Source organism: Vespula pensylvanica, chromosome 10, assembly GCF_014466175.1.
Source record: "Vespula pensylvanica isolate Volc-1 chromosome 10, ASM1446617v1, whole genome shotgun sequence".
In the NCBI taxonomy this organism is placed as follows: Eukaryota; Metazoa; Arthropoda; class Insecta; order Hymenoptera; family Vespidae; genus Vespula; species Vespula pensylvanica.
The window spans coordinates 1,222,674-1,238,556 of record NC_057694.1 but is presented as its reverse complement, the minus strand read 5'-3'; the positions used below and the strand labels follow the sequence as shown (position 1 = coordinate 1,238,556).

The following is a 15,883-nucleotide window of genomic DNA, read 5'->3' as shown; positions in this document are numbered from 1 at the left end:
ATTTAAAGACGATCGTTGGACCGTAAAATAGAATCGATATTGCAAAAGGATGAAACTGGCAAATTGCCAGTTTTATTACGTTTGTCCAGCTGATCTCCATCATTTCCCTGAAATTTATCTTTCAAAGTCATTTCCTCGAGAGAGAGAGAGAGAGAGAGAGGAGAGGAGAGAAAAGTTGGTATTCTGCCAAAAGTTCTTAATAAATCGATTAGGTAAGATGGATATATGTCAAACATATTTAATATCAATTACGTTGTTCTGTTCGTAGGCGTCAACGATCGATGGTCGTCGAAAAGGCGCTTGTCTCTTTTGTCAGGAGTACTTTATGGATTTGTACCTTCTCGCCGAGTTAAAGACGATCTCGTTGAAAGTAACTACCGTCGATATGCAAAAACCACCACCTGACTTTCGTACTAATTTCCAAGCGACTCCACCTCCTATCTTGATCGACAATGGCGACGCCATATTGGAGAACGAAAAGATCGAACGACACATCATGAAGAATATACCCGGTGGACATAATCTTTTCGTACAGGATAAAGAAGTTGCCACTTTAGTAGAGAATTTGTTTAGCGTAAGTTTTCCCCTATAGCATTTAAATATATATATATATATATATATATATATATATATATATTTTTTTTTTCTTATCTACGATAATATGTTTATAAATCTGATAAAACGATAGAAGATTGATATACGTTTGATACGATAATTTTTATGTTTTGTTTCTTTTTGTTTTATATTATATAGAAATTGAAATTGCTACTGCTCAATGCAAAAGACAAGGATAAAGATCCGAAGTCATCCTCTTTGATGGCACACTTACGAAAGATCGACGAACACTTGGGTCGCAAGGGTACGCGCTTTCTCACGGGCGATACGATGTGCTGTTTCGATTGCGAACTCATGCCACGACTTCAACACATCAGGGTCGCTGGGAAATACTTTGCCAATTTTGAAATTCCCGAAAGTCTGGTACATCTTTGGAGATACATGCATCATATGTACAGGCTTGATGCATTTCTACAAAGTTGTCCGGCCGATCAAGACATCATTAATCATTATAAATTACAACAGGTAAAATGTAGATATGAAATTAACCCTTTTACTTATCTTAGAGACAATGTCACTCGTTAGACTTTAATCTAAGTCGTTAGGCTTTGCGAATTTTTGGAAAAATTTTTAATTGTAATCTGAACGCATATAATGGACACTATTATCATTACAAAATATGTTTATATAGTGAAACGTTTTTTTCTGAATAGGAATAGATATGTTTTTGTCCATTTTTGTCTTGGATGGTATAGTAGATATATAATTTGCATTTATAATTTTTGTTTCTCTTGAAAAAGAAAAAAAATGTTCATTCCTAAAAGAAGTATATTAATTTTAATAGATATCTCAAAAATCTCCTACTTATCAAAATATTCTTGTATGATAATCGAAAAATTGATAAGATATTATAAAGTTTAAGAGAAAAATTATGAAATCATATAAAAAGTTTTAATTGAATATGTACACTATATATTCTGTGCATAGAAACAAACTAAGATAGTAAAGATTTTTCTTTTCTTTTTATTAGCATTATTCTTATCAATTATATATTTACGATACTAATTGTAGAGCATGAAGATGAAAAAGCACGAGGAATTGGAGACGCCAACGTTCACTACCAGCATCCCTATCGAGGTCAATGACGACTAGGCTGGACCTTCGTCGAGTCTAAGATCTCTTTTTTTTTTTTTTTTTTCTTTTCCTTGGATTCGAGACGATATAGTCAGCATCATCAACGATAACAACAACAACAACAAAAACATCAAGAACAACAACACAATCCTCCTAATACGATCGACCTATCGCGACAACGAATATTTGATGTAAGCGAAGTTTCGATGGACCGTGTTTCGAACTTGAAGATGAATCATTCGTGTCTTGTCGTTAGAGAAGGAAGGAAGGAATGGAGAAAAGGAGAACATTCCATCGAAACTTCTCGTCGTTTAAAAAATTAGTGTTGACACGAATAAGTCGATCAATGTAAAAAATATTTCGGAAAGCCTTTGCTACATATATATATATATATATATATATATATATATATATGTTTGCGTGTGTATGGCTGAGCCAAATCCAGACTAACTTAGCTTTTTTATCGCGGTATTTTGAACAAGTAAAAAAGAAAAAAACAATAATAAAAAAAAAGAGAAGGAAGAAGAAGAAAAAAAAAACAGAAAAAAGTCTACAAGCCCAAGTTTGATTCTTTATTTAAATTTACATGCACGTATGTACATATGACATACATGAGTATAAATTGACAGCGTCGTTTTTCTTTTCCGCTTATTTTTCTTTGATTTTTAATATTACATACGAATAGTGTATGTAAACGTTTGTCAGTAGAACAACGCAACGTTGCGTTGATAATAAATCGGACTTGTCATTTTCGATGATGGCGATTATTTCTATTTGGTAATAAAACGAAGAAGAGATATTACGAATAGGAATAAGAGTTTATTTTTTATTTTTATTTTTATTTCTTTTCTTTCTTTTTTTTTCTTTTTTTTTTCTTTCGAGACAACGAGCGAGCGTGACGATAAGATGAAAGAAGAAAAAGAAAGGAAAAAGAAGTTTAAAAAAAAAGGAAATACATACTATAAATAAATAAATAAAAGGTAAAAAAAAAAATAAATAAAAAATCACGAAGAACACAGGAGAAACGCCGTGCATCGAAGAAGGAAGAAGAACGATCCCATTAAAGTATATATTATATTTACTTGTGGGATTGATGGTCTTACGTCGGGGCTTAAAAGTAACGCTTTTACGCATGGGGGAGGGATGGGAGGAGCGACACTTCCTCTTTGTTGTGTCCGCATCTTTATTTTATAACACTCCGAACGATAACGTCTAGTCTTAATCCATCTGGAGCTTGAGTCTTTTAAAACGAATCTTTACCTAAGGACTTTGTTTGAAAATGTTATTAGACGACTTATCGCATTAGTCAGAACGCTTTGTTGTTAGCTTCTCATAGGCTTTTTCATTATTTAATGTAATACAAATTCTTTAGAAGGTGTTATGCATGGAAACATTAAGGGGGTAAAGGATATTCGTCGTGTAATACAAAGAAGGAATGTACATACATAATACATACATGCATGCATACATGTATTTCAACTAGCTCGGCATTGCACGGTACATACGTTTCTTCTACGAGTTCTTCGGCACGCGAAATACCTTGTTACGTTTACATTTTCGTTATCCACTTATAGGCGAGCGTGCGTAACCGAGAAGATCATAAGTGTCCGATAAGAGCAAAAGTACAACGATTTTTCCGTTCAGAATAAATATGGCGGTTTTTCGTCGTACCATTAAGCGCGATTTTTGCAAATCTTCCGCGTGCTTCTTCCGAACGTTCGCGAATTAGTCGCAAACGTGGGTAATTATTAATAATGATAATAATATTGGAAGATGGCAAATAGATCGCGACGTCGTTCGACTTTATTAATAAAAACTGAACGAAGCGAATGCGCGAATATACGTCTAATTGGATATTTCGTAATAGCGGTTATATTATTATTATTATTATTATTATTATTATTATTATTATTATTATTATTATTATTATATTATTATATTATATTATTATTATTATTATTATTGCGATAATTATTACAATTGTCATTATTCTTTTGACTTTATATTTGTAGAAGTGAATATATGTATATATGTATGTATATATATATATATATATATATATATATATATATGTACCTGTGTTTTTCCAGAAAATTTAAGCCATTACTCTGATGGAAACATTTTCCCGCCACCTTTCTTCGAAAAATAAAGAACGTGTTCCGATCGGTATGTTAGGGAGCGACAAGTTTGAAAAGAACGACGAAAGAGGGCACTCGTGAAGTGCCGGTAAAGAACTTTCTCTCTCTCTCTCTCTCTCTCTATCTCTCTCTGACCGTGGCGGTACGGAAGACAAATGAATAGAAAAAGAACGAATGGTCTTATCCAAAAGTCAGAAAGGTATCGCAACGCGTCTTCCGATGTGTGTTTAAAATAGCCATGCGACTTCCCCTTCCTCATGGTACTTACCGAAGGAGGAGCAAACGATTCTGACGAACGTTTCTCTCTTCCCATTCATAAATAGTGAGAGAGAGGCACTCGCTGCGATCCGCCGGCGGCGCAACGACTACGCGAGTCGTACGAGCGCATGTTGCATAGATGTAAAGTCACATAGGGAGAGTGAGAAGGAAGGAATGAGAGAAAGAGAAAGAGAGAAAGAGAGAACGGTAGTATGCGCGATCGGGTTACTGGCGGGTGGGTGTGCGCGCTCTCTCGCTCGCCGGTTGCTCGCTAGAATCGCGCGGTAGACGTTCTGCTAGGTGGGGGGCAGTGGACAGCTGATCGCTGCCTTCGACGGACGGTCGTTCTCGCGTCGCTCCGATTTCGCGAAAACACGAAAGAGAGAGAAAGAGAGAGAGAGAGAGAGAAAGAGTGAAAGAAGGATAACGCGCGCGCGCGCGCTTCCGGTCGTATGTCCATTTCGAGATAATATTTAAACGAGTAGATTATTAAAAAAAAGAAAGAAGATAAAGAACGACGGACAAGAGAAAGAGAGAGAGAGAGAGAGAGAGAGAAAAGTAGAAAAGAAATAGAACATACGAGGGAAAACGAGTGAACACGAGGCGCACTCTCGAGAGGAACAGAGAAACATTGATAGACATAGAAAGAGAGAAAGAGAGAGAGAGAGAGAGAGGAAAGAAAGAGTGCTCTGACGAGTGGGCGCGCGCGCGCGCGCCTTCGGACGGACAAGTGACACCGCGCTGCGCGTTACGAATATACATAAGTACGTACTTCTGGAAAAAAAAAAAAAAATAAATTACCCTAATCGACGTTTCAAAAGAGTTCGGGAGCGCGATCGTCCGATCAAGCCGTTTCCAACGACTTGTTCGCGCATATTTAACCTCTCCGCACGACGACGTCTTTCCTTCTCCAATGGCCGCCGTCCGGTAAGTTGTTTTTTTTTTTTTTGTTCTTGTTGCTCTTCTTTTCTTTATTGTTTCTTTCTTCGTTCATTTCTGTTCTTTCTCTCTCTCTCTCTCTCTCTCTCTCTCTCTCTTTCTATTTATCTATCTATCTCTTTCTCTTTTTATCTATCTATCTATCTATCTATCTATCTCTCTCTCTCTCTCTCTCTCGTGATTCTCTCCTCTAAACATGGAAAACGGGCAACGGGGTAACGGTGGCGGGGAGGGAGGGGGGGTACATACACGCGAGTGCGAGCGCACGCTCCTGCATCTGCGTCTCTCCTGTGAGAGGTGAGAGAGTAAGAGTGAGAGTGAAAATGGTGGGGAGTAGGCGGGTGTGTGGTGGGGTGGGATGGGGCGAGAGTCATTTCTAAAAGCGGCCTCGGCCTCCGGTCTCGCTTCTTCGCTTCTTCTTCGGCTCTCCGAAGAGCCGAAAGCCGCCGTACTTCGTTTCTCTCTCTACGTCCCTGACGCGCCCGCCACTGTAGAGTGAGAGTGAGTGAGCTAACGAACGAACGAACGAGAGAGAAAGAGAGAGAGAAGGGTAGAGTAAGAGAGAACGAGCGAGGAAGGGTTAGGGAGGGTGGTTAGAGGGAAAGGAAGCGCTCTTTGACTTTTATTCGCCGTCTTCTTTGCGCGCGCGCTCCACGCGAAAATACACTCGCGCGGCGCTGCGCGGAATGCGCGTTGTACGTTCTCTACTATCTACGATGCAACCACGCGCATTTGTTCTCTTCCAAGAATTTTTTTTTTTTTTTTTCTTTTTGTTTTCTTCTTTTTTTTTTTCTTTCTTTTTTTTCTCTTTTTTTTTTTTTTTTGTACCTTCGATCGTCCCCAACCGATCGAGATACCATATATTTGCTGTTATGTTTTCTAAGGATATCTTTGATTCTATTATATCTTTGATTTCATTCGATAACATTCATTTGATGTCATCTCGATTCATGATGGAAATCGTTCGTGATATCGATTGTTATCGAAAATTGGATTTTCTTATTGGATGAATAAAAATATATATATATATATATATATATATATATATTGAATGTGTAGACACGTGTCGTTTGTAATATCGTCGTCGTCGTTCGATAAAAATCATTAGAAACGAATTTGAAAAAAGTATGATATTGTATGCTTCATTATCGTTCGAGAGAAAGAGAAGTGTTTATTCGAAAGTAATTAATCAAGTCAATTGTCGTATGTGAACGGTCTCCGCCATTTTGCAGGTTTTATGAATTATATTGTACAAGAGATATTAATTGTATATCGTAAGTCGTTGTTAATTATAACGAAGTTAAATTTCGATCATTTATGATAGTTTGACAGGCTCGATATTGATCGATTTAGAAGTTGCCCACGTGGATCGAGAAACACGTTCCTTTCAGTGGACAACTTGCTTGTTTTCATAGCGAAGTTGCTCATAGTGGTGGTGGGGGAAGGGTAGTGGGGAGGAAATGGTTGGGGGTGGAGGTTTACACGCAGAGGAAGAAATCATCTTGATTATGCAATACTCGACACAAACGCGACCATACAGTCGTGATAAACGTTCGGCACGAAACTTCGAAACATATCATTTCAGTTTGTCGGCACGTCGTTAAATAATACATATTTGTGTATGTATGAATAAATATATATACATGCAGGCCTATTTAATACGATTTAATTGATATCAATGTACGCTGCTTATATGATTTTTGCCGTATCGAGTAAGAAAGGAACGATATTTGCGTGTTTTCCTCTTTTTGCTTTTTTTTTCTTTTTTTCTTTTTTTTTTTTTTTTTGTTCTTTTATACTACAAAAAAGATATAAAAACACATTTTTCACATCGGAACGTTTATTTTTTAACGCAAAACTTGGCCTACATACTTACGTATATAAGTAGTTCTGTTTAACGTTATGAACCTTCGTCAATTATTACTCCTCCTTCTCTTATTTTCGTTCGATGCTTTACAAAACGCAGGCTACCCCACCTACCCTCTCTCAATCGCTGCATTCATCCTTCCAATACCTCCTTCTCTCTCTCCCTCCCCGATTATAAGCAAATTCGCTACGAAAAAAAGCCAAAAATTGTTTTACCATTCTCGAAAGAAAATATTCTACGTGGAAATAATGTTACAAATTTTTGGAGATACAGGCGCGGCGTAAAAAAAAAAAAAAAGAAAAGAAAAAATATTAAAAAAGGAAGGGATAGTTGGAACGACGAAATGAATTTTTATTCGATTCGAAACGATATTTATTTTGCAGAATTTTTGTATCGACATAAATAATAGATTCGAAAGCTTCTCTCTCTTTCTCTCTCTTTCTCTCTCTCTCTCTCTCTCTCTCTCTCTCTCTCTCTCTCTATCTTCTCTCAGTTTTTTCTTCCACCAACGAAAGCATGAGAAAAATGCATGAAAACGCTCGTGGAAGTCCCTTTTCCTCGTGTTTCTGGTCGTAGACGAAAACAGCAGCTCTGTGTGTCTCCTCATGACACAAATATCTTCTCGCCAAGCTGGAATTTCGCTTTTCCTTTTTCGCCGGCTCGGTGAAATGCGTTTTCGTTTTTCCCCTCTTCTTCCCTCCTCCCCACATCCCCTTGCCATGGTCCAGGCTCAAACACCCTCTTCCCCTTCCCACTCCACGTCTTAGTCGCTTCTCTTAAAGCTTTTACCTCCAACCGAGAGATACGCTTCGATTTCTTTCGGATATATTGCATCGGATCATCATTTTCTAATCTTTTGTTTGTTTTTTATATTTATTTATCTTTATTTTTGATTGTCGATGTTGTTGTTGTTGTTGTTGTTGTTGTTGTTGCTGTTGTTATCGTTAGCTATCGTCGTAATGATAGACATTGAATGAACACAATATCATTCTGTTGTTCTCGTTAGTAACTCGATATTACATTGTAAACATTAATAAACGTCCTCTTGTTCTTTCTCCGTATTATATTCGCATTACAAATAATTTCTATGTAAGAACACGCTCGTATATTTTCGTCGATAAATATATTATATCGTTTGAAACGATATTTGGCATATACCCCCGTTAACTTTGTGACCGCGACATAGCTATACGTAGATTCTACGCCAGTGAAAAACTAAACTTTGGCACGCACACCGTCGTTCGCTTGGCTTAGCGCGAGCGAAGCGATAGCTCCCTACAAAACGAATTCGAAACTTACTTACCACCTTCGCTACGAATGTCTGCCCACACAAATTTATTTGTATTTCGGTCATTTACGTATAGACGCTCTTCGAAAGTCGCGAGAAAGCATCGACAAGTATCTCTCGTCTATCTTACCGTGCTTATCTGTACTCCCCTATCGAAGATCGTATTTTCGTATTACTGTCATCCCGATAATTAAAGAATTCATTTAATTGAGATAAAATCTGATCGATCAATTTAACCGCGATCTCGTCGGTCACGAATTCGAGGAAGAGAATTATTTTGAAAAGGAACTTTTGTGTAATTCCGAGAGTCACCATTCGTACGTACAATACGTTTAAGAAATATTATTTGTTGTTTGTTCATTGAGAGAAAAAAGAGGAAGAAGGAGAGAGAGAGAGAGAGAGAGAGAGAGAGAGAGAGAGAGAGAGAGAGAGAGAGAAAAGAAATATCAACAAAAACCTCTCTTCGTTTGATCGTGTGACACGGTGTATGAGGTAAAGAAAAAAAAAAGAAAAGAAAAAAATAAAGAAGAAAAAACAGAAATAATTCTCTTTATCCGCACACACAAACACACACGCACACACACACTTACGGGCGGAAAGCAGAGCATATAACGATGGAAGCTCAAATATGTAAGTACATACATATGAAAGAAATCGATCGATCCGATGCCTTTCGGAGGGACAAATTGTTGATCGTGCTGATCTTGCCTATCAATGATTCTCGATCGTACGGTGGAAGTCGACAATGGAGATCTTTATTGAAAAAATACATACATACATATATACATATATATACATACATATATATATATATATGTAATAATTTTTGTTTCGTGTACAATTACTTAGACGTAAGAATTGATTTAAATAGTAAATTTAAAAAGAGAGAAAAAAAAGATTTATCAAGTTTCTACGAAATAGGACGATTTAAAGAAGGGCTGAAGAGAGAGAGAGAGAGAGAGAGAGAGAGAGAGAGAGAGAGAGAGAGAGAGAGAGAGAGAGAGAGAGAGAGAGAGAGAGAGATTGGCGGGAACGCGCATGCGCGGAAGGATGCGTGGGCGAGCGAACGCGCGTGCAACGCCACGACAGTGCCGGCTAATTATGTGGCACACCTACGTAGTGTGAGCACGCGCGCGCGTGTTCAGCACAGGTGTCCACCAATTCCTTACGCGTTGCCAATTTCACGATCTACTTTATTTAGAAAATCAACAACTACGTACGATTTTTAAACGATGAAACGTCGATATTTTTATTTTGCAGCGAGAATATCATCCATTATCTTTTTTTTTTTTTTTTTTTTTTTTCGAATTTCATCATAATTTTTATCGTTTTTATCGTCGAATAAATTTTCAGGAAACTCTTCGTCCCAAATAAAAAGTGTCCGTTCGATATAATATAAATACGTGCGAGAATTAAGCTTCCCGGAATAATTTCTTTGCAACGTGGCCAAAAACAGGTACGACAGATATCAATATTTAACGCTAATTTGTATAGCCAACGGATGTTGTTTAAATATTTTCATTTCGTAATAGTCTGTCGACCATTATTAACTCTACTGAAGGTGGACGGTTAACGACGTTTTAATGCTTCGTTAATTGATAATTAATGGATAACTTAATAATAAAATTTAGTTTCGAAACGTTAGGTGATCTGATTTGAAAAGGTGAACGTTCGTTTTGTTATATGTTTCATGATAATTTAGATTCGATTTATGAATATATGTAATCAATTTTCGCGCTTCATTTTAATGGTAGTTCTGATCAATAAAAATTTGCTCTGAAAGAGGGAATAAGTATGAAGGAAGAGAAATGAGACATGCATAACAAGAGATCCTGGCACCTATAGGTAATCCTTGCCAAGAGGATGGGGGCCCACGATGGGGGAGTGCCACTGCTCTAACATCGCTATCATGCAGCTGTTCCACGAGCTGAAGCAGCAGTTCCCTGCGCTCCCTGATTACGTCGTCTCCCAGTGCATCGCACAGGTACAGCTAACCTTTATCCAAATCATTTTTGAAAATTTCAAGCACGAGTCAATCTTTTAATCCGTTACAATCTCCTAATCCGTTAACCATCTTGATTATTATAATTTTGATTGAATTAATACAATCTTTAATCCATGATATTTTTCTTTCTGTTATCTTTTCATTCCTTTTTTCAGCTATCCTACTTAATCTCTTTTCAATATAATATTTGTGTTGTTTTGTGGAATTGTATCTTTTGATTGAAAAATGATTTAACCGAGAAATGTATTGTCACGATGTATGTATTATACGTACATATACATATGTATGTACGTACGTACGTATGTATGTATGTATAATAATGTGTTCGACCGATTCGAATAAATTATAACAAATTTTATACGCATTCGATATCAAATGTGCGAACATGTCATTTCACCCTCGCACATTATAATCATTTGCACGTAGCGTGGAACTTGTGTGGGCTCGAGATGCTTTCTATAATCTCTCGCAAGATTTAATATTGATAAATATATATGAGCAATGGATTGTAAGATAAATTAGATGGACAGCTCGTTCTCGATTTTAACGAAGAAAGAATCACGCATGAACAGAGGAAAAAAAGCCGGCTGATTCAGATGCGTGTGCGTTGCAGAACAGCCACGACAGGGAGATATGCGCGAGAAGTCTACGAGCAACCCAAGAATCGCGTCCAACCCCGGGCGCTTTTCCACTGCCCCCACCTGCTGTTGCTGTTGCTGCTCAACATCACCATCAATCGCATCATCAGCAGCAACAACAGCAGCATTATCAGCAACAACAACAACAACAACAGCGTTGCTGCGCAATGAATCACCATCAATCGGCGCAACGTATTACGTCGAATGGCAATGGTTCGCGACCTCCTAGGCCAGCCTCATTGGACATCGGCGTGGCACGACGTTATCCTATTGGCTGTTCACGTACCGCGGCATCGCCATCCGTAACTACGAACGAACCACCTGCACCCTCTTCCGCACCTGCGGCTTGTAAAGCACGCGGTTTTTTCGATGACGTCCCGTCCGCAAACACCAATGGCAACAATTGCTCAAGTAGCAATGTTGCTCCTGGATTCGAACTCAACGTTAATGTCGCCTGCAGTCCTGCGGGCAACCGCGGTACGATGTGACTATCAGATATATGCTATATCTATATATTATAGATACGCACGTATTTTTCGTTCTTTTTCTCAAATTTGATAAATATCCTTCCGTTTTTCTCAGGCCTAACAGCAACAATATAATAACAATCAAGATCGTTGAGATATTATTTTTGATCGCACGCGCGAACGCGATGCGAAACTGTTTTGTCAACGATAAGTAATGATAACTAACACACGATCGTAATAATCGATTACATGAGGTTCGAAATTAACCGTCGACTTCTTCCGAATATCGATCGAGAATGATACTACTTAACAGATCGTCCTACTCCCATAAAAAAATAAAATAAAATAAAAAGAGAAGAGAGCAGGCAAAGAGATGCATATAATTAATAACGATTGAGAATAACAGTTAGGGAATTAAAGTTTGGACACGATTCAAAAATCGGTCCTCGGTTTTTCCGTTTGCCCACACCTTCCACGCAAACATTTCTCTTTTCATCTTTTACTCATCGTTTTTCTCTCTCTTTTTTTTTTTTTCTTTTTTACTTCTTCTTTCCGATAAATTTACTTTTCGTTTTGATTGTTATCTCGTTACCATATCCATTGAAATTTATCTCAAATTTAATTTTCTTTATTTCGCTTTTTATATTCTTTTCTCTCTGTGACACGGTAAACGTCAAGCATTCCTTTTCTCTCCTTAGCCCCTCCTTCTTCGATCGACCTCAGTCATGTCGTTTATCATCATTCAAGATAAAAACATAATAAATTCATTTTTTGTAACCTATGCAATCCGCAGACTTCCGAACGGTGCCGACAATCGGTACATGTAAACGAAGCGACCTCGTTGTCGAACCCCGACCCCATTACGCGGAACCTCAGTTGGCTGTAGGAAAAAACGCTGGACAATTTGATCACGCGCGAAGTTACACATCGGTAAGCTTGACACTGAGGCCACCATCGTCAGAACCACAACCACCGATCGACATCAGGTCGCAAGGTTCGAGTTTAACATATTCGACCTCGTCTTTGGACCCACGAGGATTTCAAAGCCGCTTGCAGATTAGCATCGGCCCGGGAAGCGTTGGCAGTGTAGCTGCAGCAAGAATCAGACCACCGATGGGTCCGGCCAGGCCTAATAGTCTGCTTCCCCCCGCTCAAATTAGTCCTCAGAGGCCTCCAGGTACGTAACCATTTTTCATTATTATACCTTTGAGCAATCTCAATAAAGCAAGGATCGTTCGAACAACAATAAATGCGTTTCTTGGTTTTAGGACTTCCTGCCGGACCTCCGAGTCAACTGCCAAGGCCGACGACAACAATGAGTGCCCCGACTACCCCTTCGGTTCCAACAATAACGAATATTATTTCGTCTAATAGTCTCCCTGCGACTCCGTCTGAACCAACGGCAATCTCTCCTCCCTCTAGTCCCGTTAAAGAAAAACCGTTAATCGGCCAGGATCAGAATCGTTCGCCGTTAAACCAAGGTAATGGATTTACATATGTACATATGCATATATGCACATATTTACATACATCATTCAAATAACATCAGTCTATAACGATTATCGTTCTTTGTCCTTTCTATCCTCGGAGTCTCTTCTTAGATCAACGTCTACGTATATTTACCTGTGAGTTAGTCGGTCGCACGTACTACGCCCACATGAAACAGTGAGAACGATATTTACGCATTCCTAACCCCACGCTCCGGCTATACATAGCCACGCCACGGCTATTCTACGTGGACCACCTGATCTGCTTTTCCTTCTTACGATCGTCGCAATGTACTTACTCTCTCTCTCTCTCTCTCTCTCTCTCTCTCTCTCTCTCTCTCTCTCTCTCTCTCTCTCTCTCTCTCTTTCTTTCTCTTTCTCTTTCTCTCTCGTATGTTTCCTGAACGTTGCACTCCGTATCGTCGCTCCTTTTTTAGCCTTCTCTGCAACCCAAACTCTTTGTCATTGTAACGTCGAGGTCAGAATTTCTAAAGAGATTTTCTATTTGCGAAAAGCAATAAAAATATTAATGGGGAATCCTACAAACCTTGTATAAGAATATAATAGTTAAGTCTTCGGTCGTTTACGTCTTTAGTGGCTGAACATCAAAGAAAACTGGTCGCTGAACAATTAGCAAGGAAGGAAAGGCTTGCCAAGGAATTAAGAGCTGAAAAGGGACGACTCGAAGCAATGAAGAAAGAACTGCAGTCTTTAGCGAGACCCCCAGATTCTTCGATATCGCCTCAGGTAGGTAAAATGGAAAAAAGAACGGATTCCAAATATTACCTTTACGAAGTCCGTTATGTTTGCTATTTCACTCAGGAACTGAAGAAAAAATTACGAAGCGAAATTTACCAATTGCAAATCGAATGCGATAGACTTGCAGACGAAGTGGATCAGTGGTCGGATCCACGAGGTAATTCGTTGAAAATTATTTTATCTGATTTTAGATCATACACGTATACGTAGCTATACTTATTGATTATAAATTAAGGAACAGTTAAATATCTCGTTTTATCGTTAGGACCGATAAAAAGAAATATATATATATTAAGAAAAGTTTCATGATTTCATGTTGCAAATATTTTAAATGTAACCAAGTAAAAAATGTCCGACCCGGTTAAACCGGAAGTTTCATCATTTTTCATTTTTCTTAAAAAACATCTTGTATTTTTATTTTTTTATATATATATATATATTTTTTTTTTTTTTGATTAATTAATCAAACATTTTAATCAATTATCTTTAGAAGCAATTGTCGTAAAACGATTACACGGCTAAATTTAATAATTAACAAAATGTAACGTACTTTATGTATTTAGAAATGAATTTTTCAATTTTCCTTTTCAATTAATAGTGATAGAATAATTAAGATCGTTTTGTATGAACTGACCCTTAATTTATAAATAACCTCTACGTTGTACATACGTCGATGATTACATTACTTTGCAATTTTTTTTTTTTTTTTTTTTTTTTTTTTTTTTTTTCTTATCATTTTTACAGTACCTTTAGGTGAAACAAATGAAGAATTTTATCAGGGCATTTATACCGGTCAACCTTTTCTACCGTCCTCTCATCTGGCACCACCGTCGTTATCAAATCAGCCACCAGTTTGGCAACCTTCTACGGGTACTGCCGATGTAAATGATAGAGAAGAAGATAGAGATGGACCTTCGTGGGTCTGTAGGATGTGTACTTTTGATAATCATCCGTTGATGAATAAGTGCGAACAGTGTGACATGCCGAGACTTTTGGATCATGGCAATGCAGGTAGGGTACATGGATTGCCGCTTGAACAAGCCAATACGTCATCGTATGTCCAATTTAATAATCTTCTACATGGTTTGTTCGATCGAACGAATAAACCATCCTAACGGCATGTTTTTTAATTTTTTTTTTTTTTATTTTATTTTATTTTACAACCAGTTTTGAATGATTTATTGAGTGATTAAACTGATACCAAGAATTTATCAAACCATTTACTAATCTTTTAGATAACTATTTCTTTGCAGTTTTATATTACCTTATGAAAACACTTGATCAGAGGTGATCTTAATTTTTAACTTGTTAATCGGGAATATTTGCGATCGGTTAACTTGTGAATTTCTTTGATTAAATATTTGATAATGTTGACAAGAAGTTTTAGAGAAAAAATGAATGATTTAAATGTATGTTTCTTTAATAGAAGTGAGAAACAAATGATTTATTTATTCTTTTCTTCAATACTGATTTATTTATTCTTTTCTTCGATAAATGAAGAGAGTTAAAGATAAATCTTTGCAAAGAGATAAATAGCCCGGTTAAGAGGTTAAAACAATGTGATAAAATTTTGTTGAAGTATTTGATTTTTGTCAAGCTCTAATCGTTCGTAATTTTAATGAATTTATTATTGTACATATTTGCAGCGAATTTGTTGTTGTATTTATAGTTATTATAACGGCTCGTACGTATTTCTAATCAGTGAATACAGTACAATGATGGAAAGAAGGTATCTCTGTTTTTATTTTTGTTCTATTGCCCTGTTTGTATACTTTTTTCTTGCATGTGAGTATATTAATATGATTGAATACTTATTACGTATGTGCATATTAGACATATTGGTAAGTACAGGGAAAGTATATATTAATTCTCTTTATTTTAAATTTATAATAAAATCTAAAGAGTTTGTTACTTTAAAATGAAAAGTTGAAAAAATAACATTTTTCAACTATTTTTTAACATCTATTTTAAACTTATAGGTGAGACACAAGATATTCATATACGCGTTACACATCACCATAATTTTTCACCGAGACGTAAGTATTTCCAAACATCCGAATGTTTGAATCGATAGATGTATAATAGAATCTTTCTTTTATATCATTAAATATCTTTTTCCTTTGCTTATAGGTACAGTGCACAGTTGGGTTGTATGATGTGAAGTGAATTAGAAACTTAAAAAAGTGTAAATATAACTTCAAATTATTTAATTTAAATAAAAGCAATGTAGGGATATAAACTGTAAACATAGAGATGCATAAATAGTGTAATAATTTAATTTAAATTAACTTAATTTAGTTTAATTTATCTTAATTTTCTATTCGTGATTAGTGCAAACAATGAAATTA

At 36.9% G+C, this 15,883-nt stretch overlaps 2 protein-coding genes across 10 annotated transcripts in view; both read left to right on the top strand.

The window, feature by feature from the left end:
• Positions 1 to 2,202, top strand: part of LOC122632398 (chloride intracellular channel exc-4) — a 14,048-nt gene extending 11,846 nt beyond the window's left edge. For all 4 annotated transcript variants that reach the window (XM_043819132.1, XM_043819135.1, XM_043819134.1 and 1 more), the window contains 3 exons: positions 269 to 574; positions 754 to 1,080; positions 1,627 to 2,202. In XM_043819132.1, coding sequence (XP_043675067.1) covers positions 269 to 574; positions 754 to 1,080; positions 1,627 to 1,707 — 714 coding nt within the window. In that variant the 3' untranslated portion in view covers positions 1,708 to 2,202. The remainder of the gene's footprint in view (positions 1 to 268; positions 575 to 753; positions 1,081 to 1,626) is intronic.
• Positions 2,203 to 4,267: 2,065 nt separating this feature from the next.
• Positions 4,268 to 15,813, top strand: LOC122632394 (TGF-beta-activated kinase 1 and MAP3K7-binding protein 3-like). Of its 6 annotated transcripts, XM_043819120.1 has the most exons (11): positions 4,272 to 5,012; positions 9,533 to 9,635; positions 10,025 to 10,163; positions 10,798 to 11,299; positions 12,083 to 12,466; positions 12,558 to 12,770; positions 13,372 to 13,523; positions 13,599 to 13,692; positions 14,280 to 14,546; positions 15,515 to 15,571; positions 15,666 to 15,813. In XM_043819120.1, the coding sequence occupies exons 3-11, from the start codon at positions 10,056 to 10,058 to the stop codon at positions 15,689 to 15,691; spliced, it is 1,803 nt and encodes a 600-aa protein (XP_043675055.1). In that variant the 5' UTR covers positions 4,272 to 5,012; positions 9,533 to 9,635; positions 10,025 to 10,055; the 3' UTR covers positions 15,692 to 15,813. The 6 variants fall into 6 exon arrangements, with proteins under 6 accessions (XP_043675052.1, XP_043675053.1, XP_043675055.1 ...); XM_043819117.1 differs by lacking the exons at positions 15,515 to 15,571; positions 15,666 to 15,813 and having other exon boundaries at positions 4,268 to 5,012; positions 14,280 to 15,263; XM_043819121.1 differs by lacking the exons at positions 15,515 to 15,571; positions 15,666 to 15,813 and having other exon boundaries at positions 4,274 to 5,012; positions 10,803 to 11,299; positions 14,280 to 15,263.
• Positions 15,814 to 15,883: the final 70 nt, after the last annotated feature.